Source organism: Anolis sagrei, chromosome X (genome assembly GCF_037176765.1).
Source record: "Anolis sagrei isolate rAnoSag1 chromosome X, rAnoSag1.mat, whole genome shotgun sequence".
In the NCBI taxonomy this organism is placed as follows: domain Eukaryota; kingdom Metazoa; phylum Chordata; class Lepidosauria; order Squamata; family Dactyloidae; genus Anolis; species Anolis sagrei.
Genome location: NC_090034.1, coordinates 87014217 through 87027950, shown reverse-complemented (window position 1 = coordinate 87027950; position 13734 = coordinate 87014217). Strand labels below are relative to the sequence as shown.

Below are 13734 nucleotides of genomic sequence, written 5' to 3'. Positions count from 1 at the left end.
TCCCTTTAAGGCATGGGGCTTCTGTGTGGGAAGTTTGGCCCAATTCTATCATTGGTGGGGTTCAGAATGCTATTTGATTGCCGATGAACTATAAATCCCAGTAACTTCAACTCCCAAATGACAAAAACAGTTTGTGCCAAATTTGGTCCAGTGAATGAAAATACATCCTGCATATCAGATATTTACATTACGAATCATAACAGTAGCAAAATTACAGTTATGAAGTAGCAACAAAAATAATTTTATGGTTGGGGGTCACCATAACTGTATTAAGGGGTCACAACATTGGGAAGGTTGAGAAACACTGGTTTAACCTAATCACAAAATTTCTGCTGGGAAAAAAGGAAACCTTGTATGCATGTATGTTGTCTCAAAGTGTATCAAAGAAGAGGAAGGAAATAACATAAATAATGTGGTTTCTCTGGCTTGCAGCACAACATGCCATTTTGGAGAATTGCGGAACATGCTGATCTGGTGTCCCTCCACCAGGCCCTCGAACTGGACTTTCTGTGAAGAACTGAGGGAAAGGCAGATTGTCACAGCTCCCCAGTGACCCACTTGATCCTTTTTGTGGGACTTCCTTTTTTGTCCAGACAACAGAATTGTACTGACAGAAGTATATAGCAGAAGGCACTACATCGCACTTCCAGGAGAACTGCCGAAGAGCCTTGATAAGTCATTCAGGTGCTCCAATTATGTCCTCTGGGCTTTGGAGAAGGTGATTTTTTTGAGATTCAACATAGCATCACAGGTAGAATAATCTCCAGCAAGAAAGACCTCTCTCACTGTGCAGCCATTTATGGAATTATTGTCAAAGTGGGGGAGAGCAGTACATTTTTGTAGCGTAATGTCACCTTTACATCTCTCTCGAGCTTTCAAATATAGAAGGAAATAAATTAGTGGGTTGTTGTTGTTTTTTCCCAGAGCAGGATCCAGGGAGACCTTGCTTATTTTTGCAAAGCCATAAAAAAAAATTCCGATTTTTAGGAAAACGTGGCAAAATCTGTCAGTCTGTGGGACGCTGAATATACCCAGTTTTTGATCTTTGACAACAAGGGGGGGGGGGTGGCTGTTTTGTGTGCCTTGTAAGACTTTCTCTCAAGCTTCTCATTTCACCAACTCCTTCAGGAGGTTGCAGAAGAGCATTTCAATACCAAATGACTTGAAAAGGAAAAAGAGTGTGTTGCCTAATGGCATCCTGATTTCATCCTCCTTTTCACTAGCATGCTTGCATAAGTCAAGGAGAAATAAAAGCCCCTCTCTTAAGACACAACATAACATTTTGGCATTTTTATTTTTATTTTTTTCGTGTCAGGAGCGACTTGAGAAACTGCAAATCGCTTCTGATGTGAGAGAATTGGCCATCTGCAAGGACATTGCCCAGGGGATGCCTGGATGTTTTGATGTTTTACCATCCTTGTGGGAGGCTTCTCTCATGTCCCCGCATGGGGAGCTGGAGCTGACAGAGGGAGCTCATCTGCGCTCTCCCCAGATTCAAACCTGTGACCTGTCGGTCTTCAGTCCTGCTGGCACAAGGGTTTAACCCACTGCACCACTGGAGGCATTTCAGCATGGAATGGTTGGCAAACCCTGCCATGGTATGCTGACTTCCCAAGCAATGTCTTAGTTTGTTGTTGAAGGCTTTCATGGCCAGAATCACTGGGTTGCTGTGAGTTTTCTGGGCTGTATGTGGGCCAGGGTTCAGGAGAGAATGCTTCTGGAATATGGCCATACAGGCTGGAAAACTCACAGCAACCCATTGTCTTGGTTGATACATCCCATATTTCTGCTGAAATTCTATATTTTGAAGCAGGGTTTCAGACCTGTATAATGGACCCAGAATATGATTCTACTGTTCAGCAAGCGAAAAGAGGCAGTTCAAATTATACTTTTTGTTAGACTAGTGTTTGGACCTGTCACTGTGGCAGGTTCAACCACTGACCTAGTGGAAAGGGGAAGCAGGCATTACTCTTCTCACTTCCACAAAACAGATAGGTTGTTGTAGGTTTTTCGGTTTGTATGGCCATGTTCTAGAAGCATTTTCCCTTGACATTTTGTTTGCATCTGTGACAAGCATCCTCAGAGGTTCTGAGAATGCTTGTCACAGATGCAGGCGAAACATCAGGAGAGAATGCTTCTAGAACATGGCCATGCATCCCAAAAAACCTACAACAACCCAGTGATTCCAGCCATGAAAGCCTTCGACAATAGACCATACAGATAGCATGCTAAAAAAAGTAGGTAGGTGGTGGGGGTGTCCTAATCTTCAAAGAACACATCTGAAGTTTCGGCTTGCCATAATAATTTACTTTTTGGCTTGGGCACGAAGGAATCTAAGATATCAGTCCCAGCTAATACCTGATAACTCTCAAGAAAGGCTATCATGTCATTTAGATCATACTTTTTTAATTACAATCCTCAGACTGGAAGTAACTTTTCTAAGTTCACATATAAACACATGCTGTGATACCCAGCCTCATTTGCTCCTGATTATTTAGTTATTTGCTTCAAACGTTTTGATGGGGTGGCAGTATAGCGATGTATTTTTTTCATGGGGGCATAGCATGTGCTGGAGACCTGGATTCTGGACAGAGATGTGCACCAAAGAGGGGGGAAATTGCCTTTTTCATGTACAGAGAACCACAAAACTGCCTTGTTTCCTGATATTTTCACAGTCACCACCTCTTACAGGTTCACTGAAAGCACTCTGTTGCTCTTTCTCTGGATTCTCCCTCTTTGCGACATGCTGTGCTTCACTTCGGAGTCAACTCTGTGCCTTAACTTCCATCCTAAGTTTCGGCCTGGAAATGTCACAGGCTGTGGAGAGAGCGGTTGTCAATCCCTTTTCAAAGTTAACTTTAATTATGCATTTATTTCTCTAATGTTTTCAGTAAGCATAGCCAGTGGAGGTGGAAGCTGACCAGTGTTGCCCTGAACTTGACTTAAAGAGAAACTGTTTTTGGAAACACCATTGGCCCTATTTGTGAAGAGTAGTTTTTTTTTGTTGTCCTCAGATATCAATATTTATATGCTGTCTTTTTTCTGATGTATGTAATTTTTGCCTCAGATCCTCAGGTGATGGTACTTTTGTTCCTGTTGACTTTAATAAAGGATGCCCTGGCTCTTTTATCACTGATTTTATTTTTCTGGCTGCCTCTCTTAGGTTTTCATAAAGAATTTGGAAATTAGTAGAGCTTTTGCCTCCTGCTCTTGGTTGCTGTGTTAATTACCATTCATCAGCTTGATTTATTCGAATGCAGGCATGGGCAAACTTTGGCTCTCCAGGTGCTTTGCACTTCAACTCCCACAATTCCTAACAGCCTACCGGCTGTTTGGAATTGTGGGAGTTGAAGTCCAAAACACCTGGAGGGCCGAAGTTTGCCCATGCCTGTTCTAATGCATAGTCAGCTCTCTGCATCCCTTAACAAGGTGGGATGCAGGTCTGGACTTTTCAATGATGAATGAGTCTGTGGTTTTCATCATAGCTTTGAATTATTAAAGGTTCCATCGAGCAGCAGAGGCAGAGGCTGCGATATGTTGGCTGATATAAATGCTTGTTCTCCATCACGTTCCTGCCAGCATCCAGAATGAGTGTTAGCTGTTTTAGTGGTTTTTATTGGAGGCATTAATGGCTTTAGATCCCTTGAGCATCATGTTCTGTGTAATGGAAATTGTCCTGTGAACTGGAAAAAAAATAAAGTCTTTTATTTTCTATTGAAGAAATCAAAACATTGTTCTTTCTTCCTTCCTAAAAAAAATATGTTAACCCAAAATCACTTTTAGTACAAGGAAGTTGGAGAATGGAAGCTCCCAGGATTTGGGCACATATCAATTTTTACACATATTTATAAGTTAGAAAGACCACTAATTATGACCAGTCAGTTCTAGATATCCATTGCATTATTTTCTGCTCTTTTGTTAATTACATATTTATCATGTCTCCATGACTAAAATGATCAAGGGTCTGAAGAACAAGCCCTATGAGGAGCGGCTCAAAGAGCTGGGCATGTTTAGCCTTCAGAAGAAATGGCAGAGGGGAGACATGATGTATAAATATGTGAGTAGAAGTTATAGGGAGGGAAGAGCAAGCTTGTTTTCTGCTGTCCTGGAGACTTGGCTTCAAATTACTGGAAAGGAGATTCTACCTGAACATGAGGAAGAACTTCCTAACTGTGAGAGCTGTTCAGCAGTGGAACTCTCTGTCCCAGAGTGTGGTGGAGGCTCCTCCTTTGGAAGCTTTTAAACAGAGGCTGGATAAGCCATCTGTGGGGGGTGCTTTGAATGGATTTTCCTGCTTCTTGGCAGGGGTTGGACTGGATGGCCCACAAGGTCTCAACTCTATGATTCTATGATCAAGTTGCTCATAGCATGCCTATTGCCCTGAGAACAACCCTACGGGGTAGGGTAGCCTGAGAGATGAAGACTGGGCCAAGGAGAACTTTGTGGCTGACCAGGGAACTGAACCTGGATCCCTTCTGTTGAACATCCTCCATTCCACCATAAATGCTTTAAATAGGTTGGGATCAGCTCTTGTTGCCACCTCCCTCTTGCAAAACTCCATTGGCTGCTGATCAGTTTCCAGGCACAGCTCTACGTGCTAGTTATGACCTATAAAACTCTATATGTCTTAAATCCAAGTTGTCAGATTGTATATCTGCCCCATCAGCCTTATCTGGTGGGAACACAGGAGAGGGACTTCTCAGTGGCTGCTCCATCTCTGCAACTTGCTTCCAATAGATGCCAGACTGGGCCCTTCCTTATCTTTTCATAGGCAAGTGAAGATACTTTTGTTCTGGCCAGCCTTGGAGAACTGACTACTCAATGATGGGCTGTATAGTCCATATTTCTTATTTTTCATGGATATTTATTTATTTTAATGCTACTAATAACTTAATTCTATTTTAACTTTTGTAAGATTTGCAGTTTTAGCTGCATCTATTTTAGGTTTTCTAAGCCTTTAAACATAGTCATAAGATGGTGAGGATGCTGGAAATACACACACACACATACATATACTTGGCCACGACTATGGAGACAGATATACACTTCCTGATAAAATAATACACTATGGAGACAGATGTACACCTCCTGATGAAATAATACACGTAAACAGATTTGAAATCTTTATTCTGCATAACTGGCAATAACTTAACATTCAAAGTTAAGACTGAACCAATGACCAAAGTCAACGTTATAGGGCAAATTTCAATTCTGTTTAAATCAAAAGTAACTGTAGGAGGCTGTGATTTAAATTAAGGAACTAGGACAACAGTGTTCATTTTAGAGGGAAAGGCCCTGTGAAAATGGACCTTGCCATGGTTTTGAGAGGAGCAAAAAAGGGGAAAGGGTTTAAATGGGGTTGGGGTGACTCAGGAAATTCAGCATTCTTCAGCCATTGCTTTCAAGTCCACTCTTTTTCGACAGTTTCTGACTGAAATGTCAGAGGGGCATCTCATTCTAACTTCATGATGACACCAGATTTAAGGATAACTACTTGGAAGGAACCTGCTTTCTCACGGTTTGATCTCTTCCCACATCACTGCCACCCCACTCTGGTTATTTGCTGTTCCTCTAAAGAAACTAGCAGCTTCCCCCAGTTCCCTTTCATTTAGAAAGTAAAAATAAGGAGACTGTTAATTCTGCCCTCTAATACTCTATTTGCTTTGAACCCAACATTTGCCTAACAGTGTGAACAACTAAAAAAATACTCATCGTAACAGTGACAATATAATTTAAATTAGTCTACATGACCTAACAAATATCCAACACCTCAATTCTAAATAGGATTGGTTTGTAAGTTTTTCAGGCTGTATGGCCATGTTCCAGAAGCATTCTCTCCTAACATTTCGCCTGCCATAGATGCAAGGAGGATGCCTGCCATAGATGCAGGCAAAACGTCAGGAGAGAATGCTTCTGGAATATGGCTATACAGCCCGAAAAACTTACAACAACCCAGTGATTCTGGCCATGAAAGCCTTTGACAATACACTAAATAGGATTGTTGAGCAGCAGAACCCTGGATTGGTGAGACAAAGAGATTAACTACAAAACTGTTCACACAAATGCCCTTTGTGCTCTCCTGGATTTCAACTTCCAGGATTGAAGTATGATGGAAATTGCATCCCTTCAACATCTGGAGGGATGCACTTTGTCCAGTCCATATCTTGAGTCATTTGGCCACACCAGACTAGAAGTAAGTCAATAACCAAGGACTACAGAAACCCAGTGAACCTATTTCAGGCATCCTATCAAACAACAGGATTTCCACATTCCCTAGTCATATGGAGCTTACTGGAGATGTAGTTCCACACAACTGGTGCATATCAGATTAAGAAAACACTTCAGCATGGATCTTTATGCTCAAGAATCTAGAGATCCATATCATCTTGGACAACCTTACGTTATTTAGCTCAGAAGCAGCTTTAGCATATAGCCTAGTTCTGGAGCAGCGATATGAACCTGGAAGAGCCTTGTCTAAAACATTCTGCCTTTATTGGGCTCTTGATATGTAAAGATCACAAATACACATCCCCAAGAGTCCCATTTTGGGGTGGGCGCTTGCCCTGTAAAGTGTCAACAAAGAAGTTTTGGGAGAGCTTGTACGTTCGATGATTCACATGTCTCATGACACTGGAGGATATCCAATGGTCCACCACAATCTGCAAACCGATGGTTCTGTCACTCACAGTCCCTTCGGTATCCACTTCATCGTAAATGTTTGGGGATACATTCTGTACTGTTGGGTGGAAAAAATTGTAGTAGATGACTCTTAGAAGGATGCCAAGCAAGTAGCAGGGCAAGGCAGCAATGAGAGCATGTATCATGTACGAGTCTCTGCTCAAGGGAGTATTGTGCCAAAGCCATGAGACAGAGAGGATAATGCTGTCCAGCAAAATGAATGTGTGATAAATGCATGAACGGTGGAACGTCTTCCCTGCAGCCACATTGAACCAGCAGAAATAGAGGATGACCGCTACAACTGCCCGATAAGCCCATTCGCAGGTATTCTCCATGAAGTCCGTGCCTTGCAATGAGACCCAGAGAAACATGACTGACCAAACGCCCAGGAAGTGAAGGAAAATGTAGCTCGGGAAGAGCACAGCGAAGACAGCAAGAGACAGGATGCGAGGACACACCAACAGGAAGTTCCACAGGAAGTAGAGGACTGAAGACAGAAAATCCAGCTTGTCTTTTTCCTGTAGAAAACTGCGCAGAGTTTGGTGATAGTCCAAGAGTGTCCAGGCAATACAGAAGAAAGATGTGCAAATGCCAAGTACTGCAATGAAACCAGGGATGAGGGGGCACAAAGAAAGAAAGGAGCCAGTAAACCTCATATTTCTGAAATAGAAACGTTCAAAATTCAACATCTTTCCAGTACATATTTCCAGTGTGAATAAAGCATAAGATGTAAGATTCTAGTCCCAAAGGCTGAAAAGATACACTGGAAATGACTCAGGAAATGTCTGAGTTCCCTTGAGAATTGGTGGGTGGTGATGCATTATTATTTTTTCTCCAGTAGTCTGGGGATAGGCCTTTAGTATCCCTTTTCTTACCTGGGAGAAAATTCCAATGATGTCAATGTGGTTGACTTGAAAACACATAACACTACTACAGCAGAGGTGGGAATCATGTGGAACTTCCTATAAAGCCCTAAATGGTTCTGGCCCAGGTATCTGTCCAAATGTATCTCCCTCTAGGAACCACCGTGGATAATCTGGGGAGGCCCTTCTCTCAGTCCCACCTCCCTTGTGGGAGTGATTGGCAGATGGGAGAGAAGGCCTTTTCAGTGGTGGCTCCTCGACTATGGAAACCCCCCCCCCCCCATGGATATTAGATCAACCTCCTTCCTTCTGACCTTCTGCAAGAGAGTGAAAACATGGCTTTGTAACCAAGCCTTTAGAGAACATGTGCAATAGATAGACTTGGAACAATGTGCAGTGACCACTGGAACGGCCAGGATTACACTCGTGGATTACGTGTTTATTTATTTATTTAGTTAGTTACTATATTTGTATACCGCCCTTCTCAGCACGCAGGTGATTCAAGGCGGTTTACAGAGGCAACAATTCAATGCCCAACAACACCATAAAAACATTTAAAAACATTAACATATAATATAAAACCATAACAAAATCAATAAGACACCATAAAAACATTTAAAACATTAACATATAATATAAAACCATAACTATATCAATAAGACATAAATCATTTGCGTCTCCTGGTTAAAACGTCCAACTCTGAATTATTGTTTTTAAGTGTTTTAATTATTTTGAAGTACTATTTAATTCTATTTTAATATTTTTTTAAAGTGTACATTGTGTTTTAAGGCATCTAATCGTTGCCTGTATGTAAAGCCGCCTTGAGTCCCCTCCAAGGTGAGGAAGGTGAGATAGAAATGTCGCAAATAAGTAAATAAATAAATAAACTCCACATATCATCGTACTGCAACTCCCTAGTAGTCCTAGACAGCATAGCCAATGGTGAGGAATGGTGGGAAATGCAGTCCAATTATTATGACCATTCCTGACTTGTAGTAATATAGTGCTTACTTCATCACTTAAGTCATAAAGCTCATTCATAGAGTGATCTAGGGCTAGTCCCTAGCTGTCAACTTAATCATGGGGAAGGGGCAGGAGGAATAGATAGGAAAAAAGCAGGAGAAATAAAAAAGAAATAGGAAAAAAAAACAAAGGTCACAGCAATAGATAAGATTTTTTCAATGTACAGATTATGTCTGTAAGTTTCAAAATTGTTCTGTGTCCTGAAGTTTAAATAATGTTGCTGTTCTAGATTTCAGACACTCCAATCTATTCCATTTCACCATCTTTTTCAGTATTTTCCATTGGAAATAGAAAATAGTAGTCATTATTTACTGAGCTGTTGTGGGAGTTTTCCTCACTACCATTACATCCTGCTCCCCAGTAAATATTTTTGTACTTTTAAGACCCTTGAGGTTCCTCACCTCTGCTGGTATTTCCTCTAATATGTGGGTGGTGCTCTTTTGGCAACAAAATCGATAACACTGGCCAATACACATGTTAGACTTGTTTCTGGGTACATTTGACCTGCTGATTCCAAAAGTAGCATCAACCTTCCCCTATCAGCTCTTGCTTTTGATATACAAAAGATGTGACATCTACCAGTTGCCCATAGAAATTCATGATAACAATATCTAAGAAACTAGAGCTAATGTCTATCCAATGCAATTTTCTGAATCAGAGCTCCAAATAACAGGTCAAAACACCAAGATATTGAGATTTTTTTTTTTGTTGGACTGTGTAATAGGCTAGCCTCCAAAGATACGTGGAGAAATGATGAACGATGCAAGCGGTATTTCACATTCACAAAGGAAAATCCTGGAATGAGAAAATGCAATCTCCCTTCCCTTCTGACCAGACACTCACCTTGAAATATCTCCACTTTGTTTGTGTACAGAATAATGTAGAGCATCAGTGTGAGCTGAGGGGCACTTTCCAGGAAGGTCTCAAAAAGACGTAGTAAGCTAATATCATGGGACAGGAAAATGGCATAGGCCCGCTCTGTTTCTGTGGCAACTTTCATCCGGCAGACGTTGAAACCCACCTTCAAGGCATGGAGGCATCTGCCGAAGGTAACATATTTAAAACATGATTTAAAACAACGTTATTGTGTATTGTAATCTGCTCTGGAGTTGACTCTGGGGATATAAAGCGGAATATAAAGTATATTATTATCATCATCAGAATACTCTGCTAAAAGGTCTCAAGATGAGGAGTCAAGCTTTGCTTAACCCCTCTGCCATCTAGCTTAGGCTGCAGTCTAGGTATATATATCTGTGGAATAATGTCCAGGGTGGAAGAAAGAACCCTTGTCTGCTTGAGGCAGGTGTGAATGTTGCAACTGGCTTCCTTGATTAGCATTTAATGACCTTGCAGCTTCAAACCCTGGCTGGTTGCTGCCTGGGGGAATCCTGGTGGAATTCCAGTCAAGAATAAATCAGGGCCAGCTAACACCTCCCAACAAAGATTACCCCAGGCAGCAAGGTCATTCAATGCTAATGAACTACAAGGTCATTCAATGCTAATTGAGGTGGCCTATTGCAACATTCATACCTGCCTCAAGCAGACAAGAGTTATTAGAATCTTGTCTTCTTAGAATCTTGAGACAGGTATGAATGTTGGAAGAGACCTCGTGGGCCATCCAGTCTAACCTCCTGCCAAGAAGCAGGAAAATCGCATTCAAAGTACCCCTGACAGATGGCCATCCAGCCTCTGTTTAAAAGCCTCCAAAGAAGGAGCCTCCACCACACAGCAGGGCAAAGAGTTCCACTGCTGAACAGTTCTCACAGTTAGAAAGCTCTTCCTAATGTTCCAATTGACTCTTCTTTCCTGTAGTTTGAAGTCACTGTTCTGTGTGCTAGTCTCTAAGGCAGCAGAAAACAAGCCTGCTCCCTCCTCCCTATGACTTTCCCTCACATGTTTATATATGACCCTAATCATGTCTCCTCTCAGCCTTCTCTTCTGCAGGCTAAACATGCCCAGCTCTTTAAGCCACTCCTCATGGGGCTTGTTCTCCAGACTCTTGGTCATTTTCATCACCTTCCTCTGGACACATTCCAGCTTGTCAACATCTCCCTTCAATTGTGGTGCCCAGAATTGGACACATTGTGATGCCAAATGTGGTCTGACCAAGGGAGAATAGAAGGGTTGAATGACTTCCCTGGATCGAGACACTTTCTCCAACCGTGGACAGATATATAAACCCCACTTGCCTAGTTTCCAACAGACCCCTCAACCTCTGAGGATGCCTGCCATCGCTGTGGATGAAATGTCAGGAAAGAATGCTTCTGGAAAATGGCAATATAGCTCGGAAAACTCACAGCAACCCAGTGATTCCAGCCACAAAAGCCTTCAACAACACAATATATGTATTTTATAGCATGTTCACAGTGATTATGTGTTTTAACTATCTTGTAACCCGCCTCAAACCATGAGGAGAGGAGGGACTGAAATAAAATTATGACTATTATTATGGATTGGATTTGGAAGAGACCACAAAGTCATTTATTGTCCAATTGTCTGCTATGCAGAAGCATACAAAGAAAGCACTCTTCTACGCAGATGGCCATCTGGCCTCTGCTTAAAAACCTCCAAAAAGGGAGCTTCTGCCACACACATGGGCAACATATTCCACTCTCAAGCAGCTCTTATACTGGGTTGCTGTGAGTTTTCCGAGCTATGTAGCCATGTTCCAGAAGCATTCACATCTATGGCACATAGATTCACGCCCACATCTATGGCAGGCATCCTCAGAGGTTGTGAGATCTGTTGGAAACTTGGCAAGTGAGGTTTATATATTTGTGAAATGTCCAAAGTGGGAGAAAGACTCTTGTCTGCTTGGGGTAAGTGTGTATGTTACAATTGGCTGCCTTGATTAGCATTTAACAACCTGCAGTTTCAAGGCCTGGCTGATTGCTGACTGGGGGGGGGGGATTCTTTGTTAGGAGGTGATTAGCTGGCCCTGATTGTTTCCTGTCTGGAGTTCCCCTGTTTTCTGAGTGTTGTTTTTTATTTATTGTCCTGATTTTGGAGGGGTTGTTTTGTTGTTGTTGTTGTTTTACTACTGGTAGCCAGGTTTTGTTCATTTTCATGGCTTCTTCCTTTCTGTTGAAATTGTCCACAAGCGTGTGGATATCAATGGCTTCTCTGTGTAGGATGACACGGTGGTGGTTGGAGTGGTCCAGCAGTTTTGTGTTCTCAAATCTGGGCACAGTATATTATTTGAGAAGGGCCCAGTTCCCCCTCGTGCTTACCTGTACAGGTAGCCCAGTTGCAGGACGTGCAAGGCCAGCCAGGCCGGGCCTGAGGGCAGCCCTCGCCGCAACTCCGGCGCGTCGCCCCGAGGCCAGGCCCAGCTGAAGGCCTGCACGGTTAGCGAGGAGAGGCCCGCTAGGCCCAGCACCAGCCCGGCCCAGGAAGCGCGGCCCGCCTGCCAGAAGCGGATGGCCACCCAGGCATCCGCGCCCAGGTCCGCCAGGAAGGCCGCGCCGCCCAACAGGGACCAGAGGAGGTCCCAAGAGCGGAACGGGGGAGGCCAGGCCATGGCTCTCGCCGAGGGAAGAAGGGAGGGAAGGGAGGAAGGAAGGGAGGGAGCGAAGGAGGGGCCGAGAAGGGCCGGGGGAGCTTGGCTGGATCTACGCTGCCGCATTAAGGAGCAGGCCTGGGCCACCTTAGGCCCTCCAGGCGTTTTGGAGTTCAACTCCCACCATTCCTCATAGCCTCAGGCGCTCTCCTTTTCCCCCTCAGCCACATAACTCAGGCCTGGGCCAACTTGGGCCCTCCAGGTGTTTTAGACTTCAACTCCCCCCATTCCTCACAGCCTCAAGCCATTTCCTTTTCCTCCTCAGCCGCATAACTCAAGCCTGGACCAGCTTGGGCCCTCCAGATGTTTTGGACATCAACTCCCACTATTCCTCACAGCCTCAGGCCCTTTCCTTTCCCCCCACAGCCACATAACTGAGGCCTGGGCAAACTTGCACCCTCCAGGTGTTTTGGACTTCAACTCCCACCATTCCTCACAGCCTCAGGCGCTCTCCTTTCCCCCCTCAGCCGCATAACTCAGGCCTGGGCCAACTTGCACCCTCCAGGTGTTTTGGACTTCAACTCCCACCAGTCCTCACAGCCTCAGGCCCTTTCCTTTTCTCCCACAGCCACATAACTCAGGCCTGGGCCAGCTTGGGCCCTCCAGGTGTTTTGGACTTCAACTCCCACCAGTCCTCACAGCCTCAAGCCCTTTCCTTTTCTCCCACAGCCACATAACTCAGGCCTGGGCCAGCTTGGGCCCTCCAGGTGTTTTGGACTTCGACTCCCACCAGTCCTCACAGCCTCAGGCCCTTTCCTTTTCTCCCACAGCCACATAACTCAGGCCTAGGCCACCTTAGGCCCTCCAGGTGTTTTGGACTTCAACTCCCACCATTCCTCACAGCCTCAGGCCCTTTCCTTTCCCCCCTCAGCCGCATAACTCAGGCCTGGGCCAACTTGCACCCTCCAGGTGTTTTGGACTTCAACTCTCACCAGTCCTCACAGCCTCAGGCCCTTTCCTTTTCTCCCACAGCCGCATAACTCAGGCCTGGGCCAACTTGGGCCCTCCAGGTGTTTTGGACTTCAACTCCCACCATTCCTCACAGCCTCAGGCGCTCTCCTTTTCTCCCTCAGCCACATCACTCAGGCCTGGGCCAACTTGGGCCCCCCAGGTGTTTTGGACTTCGACTCCCATCATTCCTCACAACCTCAGGCCCTTTCCTTTTCCCCCTCAGCCACTTAAGCCTGAGGCTGTGAGGAATGGTGGAAGTTGAAGTCCAAAACACCCAGAGGACCCAAGTTGGCCCAGGCCTATCATAGAATCATAAGAGTTGGAAGAGACCACAAGGGCAAACTAGTCTAACCCTTTGCCATGCAGGAAAAGCACAATCAAAGCACTCCCGGCAGATGGCCATCCAACCTCTTTAAAAGTTTCCAAGGAAGGACCTTCCACCAGACACCGGGACAGAGAGTTCCACTGTTGAACAACTGGTACGGTCATGTTCAATTTAATCTCCTTTCCTGTCATTTGAACCCATTGCTCTGAGTCCTAGTTTCAAGGGAAGCAGAAAACAAGTCTGCTCCGGGTCTTCACCGAATGCAGAGTGCAGTGGTTGTGCTCAGGATCCACTCTTTTACATATAACATCTGATCCCAGGTTATGAATATGCTT

General features: G+C 44.3%; 2 protein-coding genes across 4 annotated transcripts in view; one reads left to right on the top strand and one right to left on the bottom strand.

Annotated features, from left to right (window-relative positions):
- The window catches only part of LOC132780326 (eyes absent homolog 3), an 84134-nt gene extending 80405 nt beyond the window's left edge, over positions 1 to 3729 (top strand). For all 3 annotated transcript variants that reach the window (XM_060783967.2, XM_060783968.2, XM_060783966.2), the window contains one exon: positions 433 to 3729. In XM_060783967.2, coding sequence (XP_060639950.2) covers positions 433 to 513 — 81 coding nt within the window. In that variant the 3' untranslated portion in view covers positions 514 to 3729. The remainder of the gene's footprint in view (positions 1 to 432) is intronic.
- A 1381-nt stretch (positions 3730 to 5110) lies between these two features.
- Positions 5111 to 12135, bottom strand: XKR8 (XK related 8). Its single transcript, XM_060783969.2, has 3 exons — positions 11795 to 12135; positions 9408 to 9604; positions 5111 to 7276 (listed from the first exon to the last, which is right to left on the bottom strand). Exons 1-3 carry the CDS (start codon positions 12082 to 12084, stop codon positions 6516 to 6518), a joined length of 1248 nt encoding a protein of 415 aa, XP_060639952.2. The 5' UTR covers positions 12085 to 12135; the 3' UTR covers positions 5111 to 6515.
- Positions 12136 to 13734: the final 1599 nt, after the last annotated feature.

Bases quoted from the DNA above. Each gene is read 5' to 3' on its own strand.
- XKR8 (XM_060783969.2), bottom strand. From the start codon at position 12,084: ATGGCCTGGCCTCCCCCGTTCCGCTCTTGGGACCTCCTCTGGTCCCTG. The intron at 9,605-11,794 runs GTAAGCACGAGG...TACCTTCGGCAG, and splicing joins CAACTGGGCTACCTGTACAG to ATGCCTCCATGCCTTGAAGG. The intron at 7,277-9,407 runs GTGAGTGTCTGG...GTTTCATTGCAG, and splicing joins CAAAGTGGAGATATTTCAAG to TACTTGGCATTTGCACATCT.